The sequence below is a fragment of the Cuculus canorus genome, chromosome 4 (genome assembly GCF_017976375.1).
Source record: "Cuculus canorus isolate bCucCan1 chromosome 4, bCucCan1.pri, whole genome shotgun sequence".
Classification (NCBI taxonomy): domain Eukaryota; kingdom Metazoa; phylum Chordata; class Aves; order Cuculiformes; family Cuculidae; genus Cuculus; species Cuculus canorus.
This window is the reverse complement of record NC_071404.1, coordinates 8,005,663-8,025,916: the sequence shown is the minus strand read 5'-3', so window position 1 is coordinate 8,025,916 and position 20,254 is coordinate 8,005,663. Positions and strand designations below refer to the sequence as shown.

At 34.5% G+C, this 20,254-nt stretch overlaps 1 protein-coding gene across 1 annotated transcript; it reads left to right on the top strand.

Moving 5' to 3' along the window:
- Positions 1-93: 93 nt before the first annotated feature.
- RNF212 (ring finger protein 212) lies at positions 94-18,612 on the top strand. Its single transcript, XM_009555998.2, has 12 exons — positions 94-362; positions 2,139-2,200; positions 5,124-5,198; positions 7,935-7,991; positions 10,127-10,185; positions 12,306-12,370; positions 12,460-12,529; positions 13,328-13,373; positions 14,128-14,191; positions 15,825-15,897; positions 16,665-16,864; positions 18,279-18,612. The coding sequence occupies exons 1-12, from the start codon at positions 251-253 to the stop codon at positions 18,314-18,316; spliced, it is 921 nt and encodes a 306-aa protein (XP_009554293.2). The 5' UTR covers positions 94-250; the 3' UTR covers positions 18,317-18,612.
- The last annotated feature ends 1,642 nt before the right edge of the window (positions 18,613-20,254 follow it).

Sequence of the window (20,254 nt, the reverse complement as noted above, 5' to 3'; positions counted from 1 at the left end):
GCTCGTGGCCAGTTCCAGAGCTCAGTTCAGCTGCCCACGTGTGGGGAAGGGAGGGAGGAATCTCTCTGGGAGGTTCCCCTGTGTGGGGAGCAGTTTGGTAGTGAAAAGCTTGAAAAACCCCATTTTTGGGGGTGTCTGTTTCGAACCCTCTGCCCCCGGGTGGGGGAGGGGTGCTGCCACCTCGACATGGCTGCGGGAGGCCCGTAGGCCTCGAGGAGGGTCAGCAGCTGCCTCAGCCGCCTCCTGCCCCATGGCCTTCGCAGTCTTTTGCAACAACTGCTTCTGTGAGCCCCGCAAGCCCACGCCACGGTTCAGCCTGACGAGCTGCGGCCATGTCATCTGCGAGCTCTGCCTCCAGAAAGGTGATGGATACTGCAGGCAGGGCACACGCTCGCCAAGGCCATCAGCATCTCTGACTCACTCTGCAAAACAGAGAGGCCTGAGCGTCTCCTTTAGTCGGCCTGTGGATAAACTTCTTCAATTCTTGCTGTTCATATCCTTTAAAGAGTAAAAAAATACACCTGTGGCTGCTGCCAGGTGAATGTGGGTGCAGTGATGTGGACGAGCCTGAGATGCTGAAAACCAGAGGCTTTAATAAAAGTTGAGGTTGGGTGATTATAATCTGTAATCACATTTTAAGATACCAGATGTCATGAGTTTGGATGCTTAAGCTCTATGACATCATTGTAAAATATAAGATGGGTTGGAATCTGTAAGGCCCCTTCTAACCCAAACTATTCTGTGATTCTAAGATTCTTTGATTTTAAGGTTCTATAGTTCTAAGGTTCTGTGATTCCATAATTCTATGATTCTAAGGTTCTGTGATTCTGTGACTCTAAGGTTCTATGACTCCATGATTCTATGATTCTACACCTTTCTGTCCTGTCTAATTTTGGAAAGGCTTTGTATTTTTTCATTAGTGAAATTGCAATCTGCAAAACACAGCTTTTTTTCAGGGCAGGTTTTGCTAATATTCTTAAGTCATTTAAATCTCAGTATTGTCACTGAAACATCTGAAAGCTTTCAGCAGCATTAGAAGGAGTGGAGATGATGTTTTGAAGCTCTTGTGTGCTGTATGCAATTCCTGAGTCACATTCTGGCGCTCCTGTGATGTGTTTAAGTGAAAATCCATGGAAAATATGGAATAAGGAAGCTGCTTTTCAAAAGAAAACATAGTGGATAAATATCAATGGTTTTCCCTCTGAGTTGATACTAAGTGACCTGTTTTTTGCAAAGGCACACAGAATAAATGATTGTTCTGTATTTCAGAATTAAAAACTTTTCACCACAAGTTTTCACTGGGTTGCTGTTGGAGAGAAAGGATCATAAAATGAAGCCTCTAAGTATAACTTGCAGGCTGCTAGAATCCAAACAATAGCTTCCCTTTCTGCTGTTAATATTATATGGCAGAAAAATGGACTGAGACATTATGATTGTTTTTCTGTGGATTCAATAATAATGGTAACATCAGGTTTAAAATGTATTTACTCCGTAAAGATGTTTATAAACATTAATTCTTGGAATCAGAAATGAAGCAGCTAATAAATTTATCAATTGTAAATACTGTAGTCATATGCATTTACCAAAAAATATTTGTAATGTGTTTGCAAATAATTAGAGGCATTTTAAAAAATGATAAAGTTTTTGAAAGTGGTGTGATGAAGTAATCACTGGAAAAATTCACAAGGTAAAATTATTAATTCTTTGAAGTTAAGGTTTCATATATTTTATGGAGAGAACCAGACTGGTGCCCAATCTAAAATGTCATATATCTGGTTGACTTTAATTCATTAACACACTTCACCATACATTTAATTAAACCAGGCAAGTAGTCCTATTTAAATCAAAGGAACTAGAGTCACCTGCATCCAGTGATACTAATAATATTCATAAAATCATCTACATGAATACTTATTTGCAAGAGTGAGACCTGATGACATTCACACACATTTTCAATGTGCAAATGTGCATCATGATTAGAGAATCGGATTCTTTATTTATGTTTATTTGCATTTCTTGTATAACCTTCAGATTCCTTCCGCAAGCTACAAAATAGGCTTAGGCATCAAATTCTATTAAAAATGTATTCAGTATCTATTGAGTTTGATATATATTTTAAATGTGTCTTTACTTCGCAGGCAAAAAAGATGAATGTTTGATCTGTAGAACTCCTTGTCGTACATTATTCCTTTCAAAACAGGTAAATGAAGCTTTAGTATTGTTGTATTACATTAATTTGTAGTTTGCTTAACAGCTAAATTATTTACATTACAAAATACTTCCGTTTTGTTTGCCAACTGACAGGAATATTCATTGAGGATAGGTTGCTAAACTTAGATACTTAAGCTCTACAGAGCTTCTAGTTTTATGGGTTTCTTCAAATAAAAACCTACAGAGACTTTTTAGATTTTCAGATTCTGCTGGGCTGTAAATTACCTAACATTTTCAATAAATGTCACTGGCTACTGTGTAACATCAGTGACTACTCACAAAATGTGGAAATGTTTACTGGTGTTTCTACGCCAAGGAAGGTGGACCGTGATTAATTCTTCTATATAAAGAACTGAATGTAAAATCTACATGGCAGTTCATCAGTGTTCCGTAGTGTGTTTGGCTTATTTCCCTGTTTTCTCTTAAGCTCAAATATTTTCCTTATGACCATGTGATTAAGGGAGGATCTGAAATATTGTTGGGAATTCTCATTGTTCACTGGAGAGAGGATAGCTTTTAATTCCCTTTCTTGAGAAATCATTAGAAAGATTTAATTTTCCTATTTCTCCAGGGAACTACTTCTCCTTAGCTGATTTTGTAGATGGGTTCTGAAAACGTTTACACTATCCTAGACTGATGCCTACCTAAGAAACAAGCCTGTCTTACAATTATAGAAAAAAAAAGAAGTACATTCAATACAGCTAACACAAAGTCCTACAAGGCTATAAGACAATCATACATATAAAGTACAGGTCAATTTGGGACTAACCCTGTATTGCTGACCTTGAAAGAAGGCATGGTTTGTCTACATATATTTAGAACTGAGCTGATGTAAACCTAAATACAGAATTCTTTATCCCTCAATATTGTATAAAAAATATTGTATATTGTATAATCCATATTTGTGAACACAGAATCTTGCAGAACTGAAATGGGGTAAAGACGATAAATCTACCAAAAAAAACAGAACTACAGCAAACCGACAGTATGCAAACATAACAGAAAGGAACAAAGCACACAGTAATCACATAAAACCCCCAAAAAGCTCCTTGTAAATCTTACAAAAGAGTTATTTTAATGAGCTTTCAATATCAGCCTGGCCTGGCTGCAAATTTTTAATAGTTTCAGTAACAGTATAATTCAGGTTGTCAGAGATATCTGGAGGTCATCTTGTTCAACACCTTGCTCAAAATAAACCTGATTTTGAAGTTAGATCAGTGTTAAATTGCAGAATTTCAACAGAACTTTATAGTTCACTTAAAAAATACTGGGGGAAAAATGCAATTATCGAGATACTAACAAAATTATTAGAATCATTAGAACCTGCCACTGCTCTGGAGGACTGGAAGGAAGCAAATTACCATATTCTTTAAAAAAGACATTAATGATGATTGCTTAGCCTTGATTAAGAATAGATAAAATGATTGGAGTGATAATTAAAGATGCATATAAAAAAGTCATGGCTCTATAATTCAGGAACCTGAGTGGAAATATACCAGGTAACCTTTATGAGCCTGATGCTATGGAAGAATTCCCAATGAGGAGGAGGTCCTATAAATGTGTTAAAACTCCTCATTAAATTGTATATTGGGGCAATCAACATCTACACATTAAATATTCTCATCTTTACAGTAATGCAACCTTGTCACCTTTATATCTTCCTTCTATGCCTCATGATCCCTATTTACTTTTCCCCAGAGGACGGGTAAGTGTTGCGATAAATCAGAATCTTGCTGTTCATTATTTCAGAATACCATGTTAACATCTGCCACTCCTCCACACAACAGATAAAATATAAATGGTGTTCTACAAACCTTTAAAGAGTTTTTAAATCATCAATTAATCTGCTTGGTATTTATTTCCCTCAGACCTGATTGGCTCTTAAACCAAGGTAATTTCTTTGCTAGGACCCTAAATAGGTTTCTAGAACTTGCCTCCTCTGAATATGTTTTAAGATATTTTAGTCAGGCCAAATCAATCTTTATGACTACATTAAATTTTAAAGATGAAATTTTATTACTTTATTTGTATTTTATTTACTTAAATACCATAGCCAGGTTAGACTGTGCAGTTTATCTGCTTTTCTCTTTCTCAGTTTGCCAGTTCACACTCTAGAAATTTGTGAATGGCTTCATTTAATGTAAACCAAATTCAAAAGAGCAGAGGAAGTTTCAAATGCAAATAATTTCCTCCTGTGAATTTTATAAAACGTAGTAGCTGGGGAAAGCAGGGAAAAACATTTTAGTTCCCCTGGTGAGAGAATTCCCCTGAATTAGAATCATAGCTTAGGTACAGAGCTCTTGCTCAGCATTTTCTGAAAACACAGATGGCCATTTGTGAGGCCACATTATGATCTCTGATTAAAATTCGCAGTGAAAAAATACTTGAAAAATTCAACTATAGTTTCAAGGCTTTTTTTCTTACACTAGGGTAGCATTCTGCTGCCTATCAGGCGGGAGAGATAAAGGGATCCCAATCAGCAGTGGAACCATTCTGAAATAGGAGTTTGAAACAAAACTGATTATAAGATGCATCCATGTGTCTAGGGACAGTGATAACTAACAAGCCCAGAAAGGGATGACCAGAAACCAGGTTGTTGGTATGAAGGCAATGCCTCTTCCAAGGGATCACAATATCTTCCTTGAATGTCCTTTGGAAATTTGTATTGTTTTAGTTACAATAAGTATACGCATATGTAATATATTTAAATAAAAGCACAAAAACGTCCAGATGGTTAAAAAGGACATTATATAAAACTGTGCTTATTTTCAATTTCTGTGCCATCCTAACCTTGATCTGTCCACTTTTTATTTACATATGTCAAACAATTAAGGAACACTTCACAAAATGCTGTATTAAACATAGCTTTCAAATAAAAATACTAATATTGGTATACTTTATTTTCTTAACAGACAAGTCCTGATATTCAATCACTCTTCATGGGAGTAGATACCTTATGCAAGAAATATTCAGAAGAAATAACACAGGTGAATCTGCCTTATGCCTTTTTAACTTTATAAAATACTCAGCAACTTCCTCTGATTTTTATTTTATAAAACTTTGTTCTGATTTTTTATTTCAGAAATGGGAAAAATATACATGAAAAAATATAAGTGAAAGTTTGGAAATGAATGTATATCCGTTACTATCTTTACTTCCTTAAATCCGCAGTTTCAAAGTTCTTAAGATAGCATAAATTATTCATCATGGACACTGCTCATGTTTTCAAACTCCCTCTGAGGACCACTAGTCTGGTAATTTTAATGATGTAAAATCACTTTCAATGCTGTGTAGTGAAAAATTTGGTCTGCCAGAACCTCAAACGTGCCCAGATACTGTGCCCTAATTATAGCAATAAAAAGTTACATAGTGTAAACCTGAGTCTGTTAAAGCCCTGTGCTGAATTCATTCTCTATACCACTCTTTTTACCTTTTTTTTCCATCGAAGTCAGCAAGTTAACAAAGATCCCTGATCACAAACGGTAGATTTTATTAAAAATAAGAACAACATAATTCCTAAAAAGAAAAAAAAAACACAAACAGGTCTGCTTTTTTTCAGACAGATGCAATAAAAAATTTCAAGGTGAATTTCCTTCCTTCAGGTTTAGTTTCCAATCCAGAACTTCAGTAGCTGTCCAGGTTAAATGAATACCTGTAAATTCCCACTGCTTCCTTATTTTCTGCATCTTTTCACCTCGACCTTGGGACTTGTTCTTGTCCCTGTTAAAGAACATTCCAGTGGCGGTTTCACCACTCTAGGTTGAACTTTAATAGTACATTCTCTCTGAATGCAGCTGCAGACTTTGTTGTGTATTCTCGTCTCACTGGGGCTGATATTTCTTTGATCTTGTGGTGAGCTTGCTGATCCAGCAGAAATGTAAGCCAGGGAATCACCTGCATTCTTCAGTGGTGATTATGAACTCACATTTGCTCTACTCTATGCTTCAAACTTCTCCAAAGCTGAGCACAGTCCCTTTCCTCAGCACTCCTCCTCCTAAGATGCGTAGGTGACACAAGATAAACAAGAAGCCTTCCTCCATCCTTCCATACACACTTTTTAACAGCATGTGCAATGATCTGCAGCTATTCTGTAAACTAAATAAATTCTGACAGCTGTACTACCAGTCACACCCGACTGCAAACTTTGGTAATGTGTCAAAGATAGGAAAAAGAGGATGCAATCTCAGAAGACTACGATGGGTTTCCCACGGCCTGAGATAACCTGTGGGAAATGTGCTAAAGTGTAATTAAGGCATTAAGGTATGTTCAGAACTTCTGCTAGCATCAAAATTCATAACAGCAGCTTGTGCTCTTTTAGGGCAAAGGCTTATCTAATCTATTATCCTGTCACTACAACGGATGCTTAGGAAAGCATATGAGACCAAGTCTGGTATATAGAGATATGTCTTCAGAAAAGCATCTTAGTTTTCAACAGTTTGTTGTGCACGGGCTGGTGCCTTTGCATACAAAAGCTTTCGGTGGATTTTTTGCCCCATGTAATTGTCAAGTTGTTTTCTGAATATTTAGCATCTGTCACATACTATGTAAGAGAGGCCCACATGGTGTGATGATGAGTTCCTTTTTCGGGTTTTAACCTGCTACCTGCTAGTTTCATTTGATACTCTTGAATCCCATTCTAGAAGAAAAAGTAACCATTCCCATGTACACAATCTATGCTAATCATTAGCTTCAGACTGCTAAAGCATTTCTTCTTTTACTGTCTTTTTTCATCCATGAAGACATATATTCAATGTGGTCATTCTTTTAAAGGAACTCTTACATACCTCTGATTAATCTGAACAATTTCCAGACTAAATTTCTAAGATCTGATTTGCTTTTTTGTCTGGAACTTAGCACTGAATTGACTTTTTCACAGATGCTTCCTTTACAGACCCAAGACCTCATTTCTGAGAGGTGGGAGGCAGGTAAGAGTCATTGCTTTCTGAGTGGCTCTTTCTTCCGTCAGTTCTCCTAAACACAATTCTGAACCTTTGATAACTATCCACTGGGAACATCCCAGGCTCTTCTACAGTGAATATAAAATAGCTATTTCAATTAGATACTCCAGCAGGGGTTTTATATTCTCAGAGTGTTTCTTCTTAGTTGTCTCTATGCTTACACATTTTCTGGCAGTTTTCTTACACATGTTAAGGGAGATTTATTAGTAAGTTATTGCCTTTTGTAATTTGTTGCTCAAGCTCTTGTCTTGCCTGCCTTGTATGTTTTTACTTTTAACCTGTCATGGTTTATGATCTTCATCTGGACACAAGAAGTGCTTACACACCACCAGACAGTGTGTCAAACAATTATTTTTTAATTAACAGGATATTTTTACAAGGCAAGTTATAATTGCCAGCAAGGCACATTACTTTTTATGCTGCCATTAATTTTATGTGTTTGCTTAGCATTAATGAATTAGAAAAAACACAGCTAAACTGTTTTTCCAATGTCTTCAGCTTGTTATTGAACGTAATATTAAAATATAAATTCAGTGAAATAAATCTATCAGGTTTAGAGCAGGTTATACAAGAGTAAATAAACTTTATAAGACTTTCTCTATCTGTGATAGTAACTTAATTTTGTTGGAGAAATTTTGAAGAAGATATGTTAAATACTGAAATAAAGAAAAATTTTAATACTGTGAAATAGTTCATTATTACTTTTTTGCTGACACAACATAAATGTAATTAGGTGAAGCCTGATACAACTTTATATGTTTTTAGGTTTCAGAATTTCAAGAGAAACATCGTAAACATTTATTAGCATACCACAGACAAAAGGTAAATCTAATTATGAATTTCATATTTTTGGTTATTATGTTTGCTTTGTTTTAGAAAATACATTCACCTTTTGTTGGAATAGTTAGAATAATTTATCAGTATTGCCTCTTTTCTTCCATTATAAATACTAGTTTTTAATTGTCAAAAATCTGTGAGAACTTTATTAATTATGGTTACTGTAATTTAATTAATGATTTTAGTCATTGTGTGACTGAGGTGAAATGGAGAGTTGAAGCAGAGGAAGAGAAGAAACCAATTCCTTGCATGAAGGAGAAAGTGGAAGAGGTGGGGAGAGACTCGTTCTCAGGAGAGATTGGTCCTCAGATGATAACCCTAAAGGAAAATAAGACTAGGGCCAACAAACTAAATGAGAAGCTTGAGGAATGGGGAACAAGGCTAAAGGCTAGTACAACTAGGGATAGCTCAAAGGGAAGTGGAATAGGACTAATTATCCTGTGGAGAACAAGTACTGCATTTGTGACTATGCCTCTTCCTCTGTAGGCTAGAAAGATAATTCCCCTTTTATTTCTCAGCTGACTTTAAATAGTTGATAAAATATTTGGCTGTTTCATTTATTTTCAAGGACATGACCAGGTATATTATTTAAAGCTACTTGGCAATACTGGTAAATCAACACATCAATAGGTGCCCTTGTATGAAAAAACAGAGATAAATTTGGCTCTTTATGGTCCCCTTCCTTACTTCTAGTATATTATCCTTGTCACTGTCAACTAATGGTCCTCATGACCTTGATAAATGCTTCTTTGTGGCTGTTTCTGCGAGTTGTACAGATACTGAGGTGCATATGACGGTGTGTGGTGTGGGCATTTGATATCCATATTCCTGGCAAGTCTAGACCATGTATTGTGCTCAAACCCAAAGATATTGAAAACCAAATAGTTAATCACCATCTTTAAGGCATTTTTGCCTTAAAATGGTCCAGTCCTATGGAGTGACAGATTAAAGTACATTGTTCCTGACGTCTATACTGGTCACTTTCTTAATGAAACCTAGTTCTCATTAGTAAAAAACAAAAATACAAAACCACTTACATAAATTAAATTTTGTCTTTAATCTGTTTTGCAGCGTTTCACATCTGCAAAAAGAGCATAATGCCTCCCACAAACAATATGATTTTATAGAGGTATACCATGTAATGTCATTGAAGAGTTCAAATCATATTGTGAGGAGAAACGTGAAAAGTTAACAAGAAAATCCATAATAAGTCTTCAAATCAAAACATGAATAGTATCAAGTAAAGAAGGACTAAGGTTGCACAATGGAAATGAAAATAGAAATGCAGTATGGAGGCTATTGAGTAAATTTTTTGCATTCTTCATAAAATATAGTCATAGAATTATAGAATAATTTGGGTTGGAAGGGACCATAAAGATCATTTAGTTCCAACTTCCCTGCCATGGACAGGGATACCTCCCACTACACCAGGCTGCCCAAGACCCCATCCAATTTGGTCTTGAACACCTCCAGGGATGGGGCATCTGTATGATAATGTGATGAAAAACTGTAAAAGATACAAGTACTAGGTAGCTGACCTAATGTTCTTTATCTTAATCTTTTTCAATTTTGCAAGTTCTTAACATTCTTTTATGGAGATATTTTTGTTTGTGTCCATAATATAATAAGAAATCTCTTCATATAAGTTTCTTACTAGTAGATACTGCAAACAACTGAATAAATTTTGAATCTGAATTGAGAAATACGGGAATATGGTATTTGGTATTTTGCACAGTTGTTGGAATCTTTCCCAGATAAGTCCATCTTAAATGCAACATAGCTTTTATATCATATATGGAAAAGACTAAGAAAAATGAAAGCATACTATTTTTAAGCACTTTTCTTGGTATTCTTTTATCCAATATAACCAGCACACTTAACAAAAGATAATCAATCTAGGTCCATAACTGCCAAAAAAGTAGCATGTCTTTTTCAGACTGAGTGTTTAATGGGTCCATATCACAGCTATAGTCTTGCCCCAATAAATTTCGAATAGTAATCATATCTACGATTAAAACCAATAAAAACCAGCCTTTCAACACTTTATAATGCTAGTTGCATGAAAATGAAATTGTAGATCACAGAAATAGATTTTGTTTAAGTCTTTGATTATCCCACAGATAGTAAAGTTGGAAGAATCTCTCAAGAAAGTAACAGAACAAATGCATCAGATACAATGGTAAGAGGTTAAATGCAGCAAAAGTAAATGAGAAATAGTAAGAAAATAGCAAGTTTAATTGATAAAATGATAAAGAAGTCTTGCTTTGTTTACCTTTGTTGTATGTGCTGTACAAATAGAAAAAGCATATTTTAACAGAAATAAATGGACAATGATTTCTGTCATCAGGTCCATTTTCCTTACATTAATAAAATCTTTCAGGAAGGAATCTTTTTGTTTTCAAATGAAAGATGGAAGTTACTCTAAAAATGAACTTTTAGCGTTATCTGTCATATAGATATTCAGTTTTTAAGTTTTTATCTGTATTTACGTGAACATATATTTTTCCCAGTGGGCTTCCCAGCATAAGCCTGGAAGGTATCTTTCCTAGTATTTAGACCATTTGGAAAATTACCAGTTTTCTAAAGTTATTTTCATCTCATAGTAAAGAAGAACTTTTCTCATCTTAAATAACTCTTTCTGAAGAAATGAATCAAGGAGAAAGCCAAGTGGAAAATCATCACCATCTCCCTGCTCAATAACTCATAGAGTTTAATCTTCTCATCTTATTTATTTCCAACTTAAAACCAAAGATCTTATTGGCACTCTGTAGTATTAATTTTCATTTCATTAAATTTTATTTCAATTACTTGTTTGAAAACTTCACATTTTTTAAGTCATTGTGTAGCTCTCAGTATTAATGCAACTTCCTAGTTTCATAGCTTTCTGTCTTCAGATTTCACAAGCTGCAGACTATCCCCGAATCATTAGAGAATATATTAAAAAGTATCAGTTGCAAGACTAAACTGAAGGCAACGTCACTAATAACTGCACTTTCTTCACCCTTTATTAATTGATGTTTATCTTTTGATATTATTTATGGTATATAAGTCTGAATTAATCGCTCTTATGTCTGCTTTGAAGTCCACATGGCCTGTAAATCACTCTAATTGAATTACTCTCTAAGTTGATTGAATTACACTCTACGTTGAATTACTGCAGAAAACTGTATTATCTTTCTACTGTTTAAAAAATAAGAAAAAACCAAAAAAAGATATCGATTGATCTACTGTGATCCACATATGGTGAAATTGTTGCATATTCCATATAACTTTTGTTTCCATGTCCTTTTTCATCCTCCACATTTTGTAAGAGCTCAAAAACTATTGGGAAAAGCCACCTAACATGCTTGGTCTGCTTTTCCCTTTTAGTGAATGTAGGTATTAAGAGTCTTTAGTATATATTTACAAAGTACTTCTCCCTACAGATTCATCTTCTTGAAAGAAACCCTTCATTAATGTGACTTTATGAATACCAGTGTTCAGCGATGCTGAAATCTTAATAAGCCAGTTCACAAAGCCAAGAAATTTAATTACAAAATGTTGTTGATTTTTCTTCCTTTTCTGTGTTTTTTTCAGTATAGACTTTAATTTGATTCCAGCGTGCACATAATACTGTATTATGCTCTTTTATGCTGCTTGGTGTAATATAACTGAAAGAAAAACAATATAAAGGAAATTATGTATGTGATGGATGATCACAGTTTATATATTTTATCTGCTGCCCACTTTTTCTTATCTGCATCTCAAATAAATAGAATTTGGTTATACTACATGCAGAGTTCTCACTGAATTTCAGATTTTTCACAGTTCTACTAAAAAAGTTTGACCTAGGACTTCCCCTTCTAAGCTCAGTAGACATATTTGTCCTAGGTATGGTTATTGGCAAAAGTATCAGTTTTACCTGTTGGTAATAACATAAATATGCAGACATTTCTTTTGATACTAGATTTTTTAAAGTTTTGGACACTTATGCATAAAAATTAAGGTTTTTTCACTCAACTGTAGTTAATAGCTGTATTTTAACATCTGTTGTTCCATAAAGTAATTTGCCGTAATGTTATCCTAAATTGATATCACTGTGCATGTAATAACTGATACAGGCATTATGTTAGAGAGAAGAAGTAGTTAATAGCTTGTCAAAGAGATTGTTATTTTGCTTCATGGCAAATAGTATTATGCTAACACCAGCTATTGATGGATAAAATGTTTTGATATTATGCTTTATTGACCAGCTACACAAATGAACTAACCAAACCAGCTTCCAATTTATATCTGTTGTTTATTCTCTTTCCGCTTTAGTATGAAACCTCCTGAACAAACTACACAACTACCATTTTCCAGTACAAGTAGAAATCCACTTTCGAGTAAGAAGTGTTGGTTTAAGATACTAATTGTACAGTGCATATCACTGGACATAGCTATGTTCTAATATTAAATTTATTAATGACTTTAGTTCCTTCAAGAAAACAGAATGGTTATTCTTCATACTCTGTTCATCCTAGTCATCCATCCGCTTCTGAAATGTAGGTACAAGTCTGTTAATTTTCAATGAAAATCCTAATAATGACAACATACTGATACTTAGTGCACAAAGCCATTTTGTATGTAGTCAGTTTAAAATAAGTGTGTTTTCTGATGTTGTGTTTTGTTTCTGCAAACTATGTGTATGAAAGAACTGTGGAGGGTACATAGTAAATACTTGTATAGTTTGCCCTTGTACTCACTGGAAAAAAATCTAATGCATGATGCGCCTTGTTCTGAAGACTTTCTGGATGCATAGGTTGATTAATTAGTGAGGAATTTTTCCCATTAACTGCAGGGGAAAAAAACCAAATTACTTGTAGAGACACCTGTATGTACACTGTAATCGTCTAGAGTTAGATAGGATGAACTCCAGTAAGGCTCATTAAATTTTAAACAAATTGAATATACATCTTGCTGAAGCGAAAAGATTTCTCTGTCTGTGACTATGACTTATTTTTTATAAAAAATAGATTTCAAAACACCCTTGTTGTAGAGGTCACATGACAAACATATAAATATGCATATTAATTTTGAATTATATACAAGAATATCAATGATAGTTGTAAATAACTTCCTTTGTAAATGTCTGAAAAAAAATCTCAGGATCAATTAACAGGTTTTTGCTTACTGCTAGTGGCTTTTGGAACAAATCCTTAATACTCATATGTATTATACATTACGTATTAGGCTTTTGCACTATTAGTTAAATTTAATGTGAGAATATAATGTGATTTTAGTCATAATGAAAATTTTTTTTTTTACTACAATGTCACACTTATTTTGTCCTTTGTTTTAAGAATGGACTCAATGGAGATAGATCGTGGGCCTTCACCAATGAGGAAAGTAAGTGGTTTCTTTGTATTTTTTTATATGTGTTTACATATCAAATACTGGAAATAAAGGGATTCTTTACCCTTCAAAACAATTGTTATATGCAGTCTGATTTCAGCTATGCCTGATGCTTAGAAGAAGTCCGATGCTCCCTAAAAATAAACCAAAAGGAAATAATCACAACATTAATTTCTGGATTTGTATCCTCCACATGCTTATACAGGCTTTTAAACTTCTGATGCTAAATAATTGACAATTTCTTGAAATTAACGTGCACAGAGTATCTTGAAATGTTGAGAAAAAGGTAAGTGTAGAAGTCAATGATCTGAAAGCAGATTTAGAACCTGATAAATTAGTAGGGAATTGCAAGCTTTGAATGATGTTTCTAAAATGAGGATGAAGGCAGGAGCTTTTCCCTGTATTAGTATTCTGATTAGAATAGGTAATATCCAGGAAGAGATGCTGGCTTAAGAATGGAATCTCACCACAGAAAATGATGTGTCTGATAGTTTCCTTACCTGAATGTGACAGATGGGACTTCTTGGAATAAAACTTAAATACATGTACTTTGCTCCCCTGTAGATCTCTAAAATATAGAAACTTAATTCTGAGGGTTTGCATTTCAGTGCAATGAACAAAACTGTCAGTGGAGAATACCAGAAATCTGCAGACTTTATAGATATCAAAAATGTAGAACTATTACTTAAAATACCTTAATAATTAATATGCTTATTATACTGTAATTAATACCTTGCCATTCATTCAGCCTGAGACACTGACTGGTCCAACAAGATTATCACTGATAACTCCACCACAAGATGGACGTATGGGTGAGTAGAAAAAGATTTTGTATCTGAATAACATTTGTATTACATTAAGAGGATTAATAAGTTAAAATCCATGCATTAGCAATTTACTGAGCAAATCTGAATTGTGCTGAGGCATAAGGAGCTTATCATGTAGACATCAATACAGCAGATGGGAAATGGTTGAAAATGAAGATGAATTAAGTATACCTTAAACTTGCCTACTCTGTTCTGCAAATAATTATTTGTAACCAAAATTATTTTTGCTGAGCAGTCTGAGTCAACAATTGCAAAGAAAATGCTGTAATAACGTGTATGGTTGAACAGAACAGGCGTTGCTTATAGTTACTAGAGATTAACATAGGCTATAACGGCATGTTAAGAATCACTTGAGGAAACAATGGGAAACTAAATGGTCGTTGCAAAAGTATTTCATAACAAATCATTTATAATTAAGTTGAGATCAAGAGTTTATTCAGAAAAGTGATTTTTTTTTCTGCCTCACAATATCACTGTAGTAGGGTACGAGACATTTTACCTGCCTGTACTTTCTTTCATTCTTGGGCTGTTGCAGACCTTGGGTATCACTTTGATGTAAATAAGACATGAATAACAGCCTACAGAAATTAGTGAAGTCTTCTTGAGTACTGTTTATTTGTGAGGAGTTTCCCAGAAGTCCTGATGGTCCACAGGTCTACCAGTCATCTGTCCTTCCCATTCTTGGTTTTACATTCAGCATGTTTCTGTAACAGCCCATTTGCAGGCAGTCTTCCACCTGGCTTCAGCTTTTAACAAAATCCAGCTCTGGCTACATAAGGAACTATTAGCACTTTGTGTTTTCACATGATGTAAACAAAACCAATTGTGATAGCAACGCCATTACAGTGAAGAAGCAAAAATTGCTTTTTCTATATTATGGCTTATTTATATGTTCAGATCTTTCTTAAAAGCAGGCTTGCCTATAATTTTATGGATAACAAGACAGCGAGAGTTGAGGTTAACTGTTTTTTTAGCGTGTCTAAATATAAAAAGATATTTAATTAGATAGTAAAATTGTATGTAGAATAGTGAAGTGTTCAGCACATTTCAGAATCGGACCATAAAGTTTTGCAGTGGGTGAAGCTGAATGAATCAAAATTGAGGGCAAGCAGAAACAATGAATTAATGGTGCACTAAAGCAAGATTCCTTCCCAGAGATGGATGTGACAAAAAAAAAAATGTATAGCTGAAGAACTGGAGCACCTCAGCGGAGCTATATTGATAGTCTAATAATAGTTTAATAAATGAGAGAAGGAGAAACAAACCAACATATATGTTTAACTTCACAAAGACGCGAAGGAACCAAGCAATATGACGCATTCATGACAGCTAAGCTCTAAGTAGAGTTAATCTGTTGAGACTAAAGACTATTTTTCGTCTTTACCCTCTGCTGGAGCACTGCTGAGGACTTTTGATAGCTTTCACTTTCGCTGCATCTCCTTCCAGCCAGTGGTACTCGTGCCTCAGCAAATATCTTGTCTGTGACAAATTACAAAAGCACACTATTAATTTTGTTCCAAATAATGGAATAAAAATATTAGTCTTTGCTTCCAAAGTTATCTCAAAGTAAAACAGGTGGTACACATTGGTCCTGTTTTCAAAAATTTGATTCTTACAGGCAGTGTATCCTACAGAAGTTCTCAGTCATCTGGAATAATGTCAAGTCAAAATAGTAAAGCAGGATCCGTAAGGTAATTAAATGCACTTTCAAGATGTTACCATCCTCTATGACAGACTAAATTTCTCCTTTGACCTGTATTAATCTGTACATTTAAAAGATTATATTCTGTATCTGAGAAGTGTTATCGTGCAGGCTAGCTGTCACCTGTATGCATGTGTTTGTTATTGTTGGAAACTTCTATTTTGAAATCACTTTCTTCAGAAATGTGAAGAGACAATCTGAGTTTCTGTACCTATGGATATCTACAGTCATCATACTTTTATACAAAGGGTAGTAGTTTTATAGTAAGGAAGGGCAATGACCTGTCTGCTTCACAATTCTTCTAAAAATCAGAGAAGACAACACAGTATCTGCACAAGAGCTATATTATGAAGCAGCTGAACACTGAACATCTTCATGTAGCAGGTGTTTCAGGTTTTTCACATAAACATTGCAAAAGTCTCAAACTGTGAGAATTATTAACATCAAGAAAAGATTTAATATGGTTCCAGAAAAGGTAAACTCTTGTTCTCTATAATCATTAAGCTAAATACATCTTTCTAGCAGAAATTTAAAATTTATATAACAAAATATGTATCTTTCTTCCATCTGTGATTCTCATATAATTTGTTTTGTCCTCCTGCTTTTTAAAATAAAAATCCTAAAGAAGTGAATATTTAGAACACAATAATTTATAGTATTTTCCATTAAAACATTAGTGCTATGCATTTAAAGGTTTTGAAATCTCTTGTATAATAAAGTAGCCTCAAATCATATCTATGAATTATTTCATTAAAGGTCCACACCTATAAGGCTACCGCATAGTGGATGTTCACTCACGTCATCATCATCTGGATCACAAAGCAGTAGACGAGGGTCATGGGCTACTTCTGACTTCAGAACCCCTCCGTTGTACCCATTTACATCACCTTCCCCACAGTCATCTGCAACAAGACATCCAATCACCATCTCTGGACTTCTGCAAAGACAACATTTAGGCAAGTGTGTTTGATAAAATAATGGCATTTAACATTTCCTGAAAAAAATACAGCACAGCAGGTGCTTATTACTGATTTAGTGGATAACAGTAAGTAAGAAATAAATTAAGCTACACAAAAATGATATTTCCAAATTGGAAGTGGGATATCTATCAGCAAAGTATGAAAAATGTTGATCATCAAATGTTGATCAGTATTTTGTCTTAGCCTTCCATGTAGTAGAATATCTGCTGTGAAAACATGTTCTTGCTTCACCTCAAAATGATATTTTAACAGAGATTTAAATCTGATAATTTCTGCAATTGTTTTCTAGAAAAAATACCAGTTCAAGATAATGAAAAGCATATAATAATTTGGCAAAGACTAATCTTGCAATAAGTAGAGGAAAGAAAAAACATGATTGGGGGAAGTGCAGTGAACTCAGTGGGAGCTATAGCAAGACCAAGATAGTAAACTGGAGGCCTTTAATAGAGCAGGGAAGTTGAACTGACACATGGGAAAGAAGGAAAAAAGGTCTATGAAAAGAATGAATGGGAGACAGTTTGTGTATGGCTGAACAGTGTGTTGTGGAAAGTGTGTGACAGTTGATATCTCCCTGTGTCCAGCAGAGAAAACTGCAAAGATGAAACTGCAGTATTCTGAGAGTAAGAAGTGAAGCATTAGTTATTGGTTATTAGGAACTCGGGAATATTAATGGAAAGGAACAAATAAGTGAACTCATTCTGAAATTGGACAATAGACAGGGAATAAGCAGATGATGGGACAAAAAAAGAGGGAAGAAGGTGTGTTAAGAAGTAGAAAAAAAAAGTGAGTGTATGAAAAGATTGGGAGCAGAAAAGGAGCCTAATATATTGCATGGAACAGAACAGAGTTTATAGAGGAAGCAGATTAAAGGATTCATGAAGAATGGAGATAAGAATGCAGATTATTAGTGTAAAAAAAGAAGCAGGATGGACCAAAGTAAAAAGATGAAAAGACAGTAAAGGCTATTTTTCCTGCAAAGCAAGAAAAGCAGAAAAGAGACATTCTGAGTAGTTATAACAAACAGACCAAGCTGAAAAGCAAAGAATAAGGAAATTATGGGAAGAAAATCAAAGAAGACAAAAGCATTTTCTAGTCTTTTGTTTTTATGTTTTATAAGTATTATTGTTTATTTCATTGTACTTCTCTGTTGTGTGCTCTGAATACTCACAGTTTGAGAAGAGGAACCAAATTATTTTATATAAACAAAAAGGAGCATATTTAGATTTGTAAGAAGAGCTATACAAAAATTCTCGTCAAAATGTATGGGTTTCTTTTTAAATGTTTTGATATATTTTACCTTGGAATAAGTGCCCCAAATAATCTATGAGAATAAAGTTTTCCTCTAGTCTTACTAATTTTTTTTTCTTTTGTACTTGTATTCTTATTCTAGGATCAACTAATTTTGGAGGACATTCAGCAGAAAGATAAGAAAACATCTGTGAAATATTTTGGTCAATAAGTGTCTGCAGAAGCCCTACATAGTCTTTGGATATCAAAGCATTTGTAATTTCTATAAAATGTCAAATTGGCATAAAAAAGTTAACTATTCACCAGGGATAATGTGTTTGAAGCATCACAGATCTTGCTGATTAACATCTAGAGTGGTCTTAAACAGGAGTAGAAAAACCTCTTGATGTTTTTAGAAATTTTGTCTTACGATATATTGTATAAATAAACAGCCTTTATTAATTCAGTGTTAAGGCAAAACATGACTATATACTTGATTACCATCTTTTTTTTTTTGCTGTGAACGCATTGAGATGTAGCAGAATTCTATTCTTAAATGGTTGCGCCTGTACAGTATTAGAGATGAGCCCCAGTCCTAAATAAATTTTATTCCAGAATTCCAAATTTTGGTTCTCACTCAATAGATCAATTCCTGCTTGCACTGTTGAAAGGGCTAAGGGTTGAGGGATATTGCATTCTATCATGTTCTGTTGAGGTCATAATACAGTACATATTCCATGCTTCATGATGTTTACCATTTGATTTCTTCCCAAAATCAAATGAAATGGGTGAACTGATATAAAGAAACAAAATACAACAGAGACTACCTTTACACTCACAGTGGAATAACAACTGGAGACTCCGAAAGATTCCATAAGGCAACTGTTTTCTTTTGAGAATAACTCTTAAGTTTACATTCTCACAATTACTATGCCTAGCAAAATTTTGGTATGAGTCATCAAATATGCGCCTTTGTTTTGATTTGGCCATAACTTTACCTGAACTATTTCTAAAATAATAAAAATAAAGCTGGGGTTTTGTTTTGAGGTAAAGTGCCCCAAGTACATGATAAGTTTATTTGGGGTTTAAAAGTTTTGCTTAACCTAAAATTTAGAACAGAAAGGGAAAGATAGAGGAGGTTTTTTGTGATTCTAAGACAAAATGTTAATTAACACAGAAAATAGAATAGTAAATAATTGTTTTTATTATCTCTGAATTCAATTTCATCATTCTTAGCTCCTCTTCTTTCAACATCCTATCTAGCTACTGCCATGAGTTTTAACTAGCAAGTGTGATCCTTGAATAAGAGTAAAATAGATGGAGAAACAGCTGTCTTGTGAACATCTCTGGAGCAGGGGCTACCATAAAAATTTTAAGCTTCACATTTCCCTTGTTTAAGTATGAAACTGCTTTTACTTTTTACCATGAGAATGTTTGTGTGTTTTCTCCTCCCCAATGTTCTTATACTCCTGATTTTAGGTGGGGTTTCTAAGTAAATTTCCTTTCAAGCAAACTTCCATTTAAAATGTTTAGCCTTACGATACCATGGACATATATGAGTAAAAGAGTGTGGTGTGACTTCTTAAAATTCTTACTCTTCTTTAGTTCCAGATGTGCCAATATAGCTTCAAAAATGAGGCTACTAAACCAAGACTGCTGGCTTTCCCAGTAATTGTGTCCCAATGGTTTTCCGGTTGTTTGGATCATACGACAGCATTCTTTCTCATTTCTGTTTTATCACACTGCAGAATCATTACCCAAATCTGCAACGTCACACTAGAGCTTTATAATTGCTGAAAGTTGCATTCTGCAGTCAAGTGAAGTATTGGGGTTTATTAGTTTTGTTTCTCCTTCCTCTCTGCCTCACCCCTGTCAATGACACAGTTCTAAATGAAGACAGAATTTGAGGCTCATGAAGTTGTAATGTTGTGTCTATAAATCGGACTTGTCTGAAGGCCCTCTGGAAGGAATTGAATAGGAATGATTCATACATGCTAGTTCTACAGAAGTAAAATTAATAAAAAATGTGTCCTGTCATTCAAAGATGCGAATGAGTACACCCAGAGAGCTGAATGATTTCTAGTTTGCTGCTCACCACAGTGGTTTCCACACAAATTCAGTAACAATCTTCATGGCTTT

Coding starts and splice junctions, on each gene's coding strand:
- RNF212 (XM_009555998.2), top strand. CDS start 251: ATGGCCTTCGCAGTCTTTTGCAACAACTGCTTCTGTGAGCCCCGCAAG. Junction 12,371..12,459: donor AAGTAGAAATCCACTTTCGA/GTAAGAAGTGTT, acceptor TAATGACTTTAG/TTCCTTCAAGAAAACAGAAT. Junction 13,374..14,127: donor GGCCTTCACCAATGAGGAAA/GTAAGTGGTTTC, acceptor CCATTCATTCAG/CCTGAGACACTGACTGGTCC.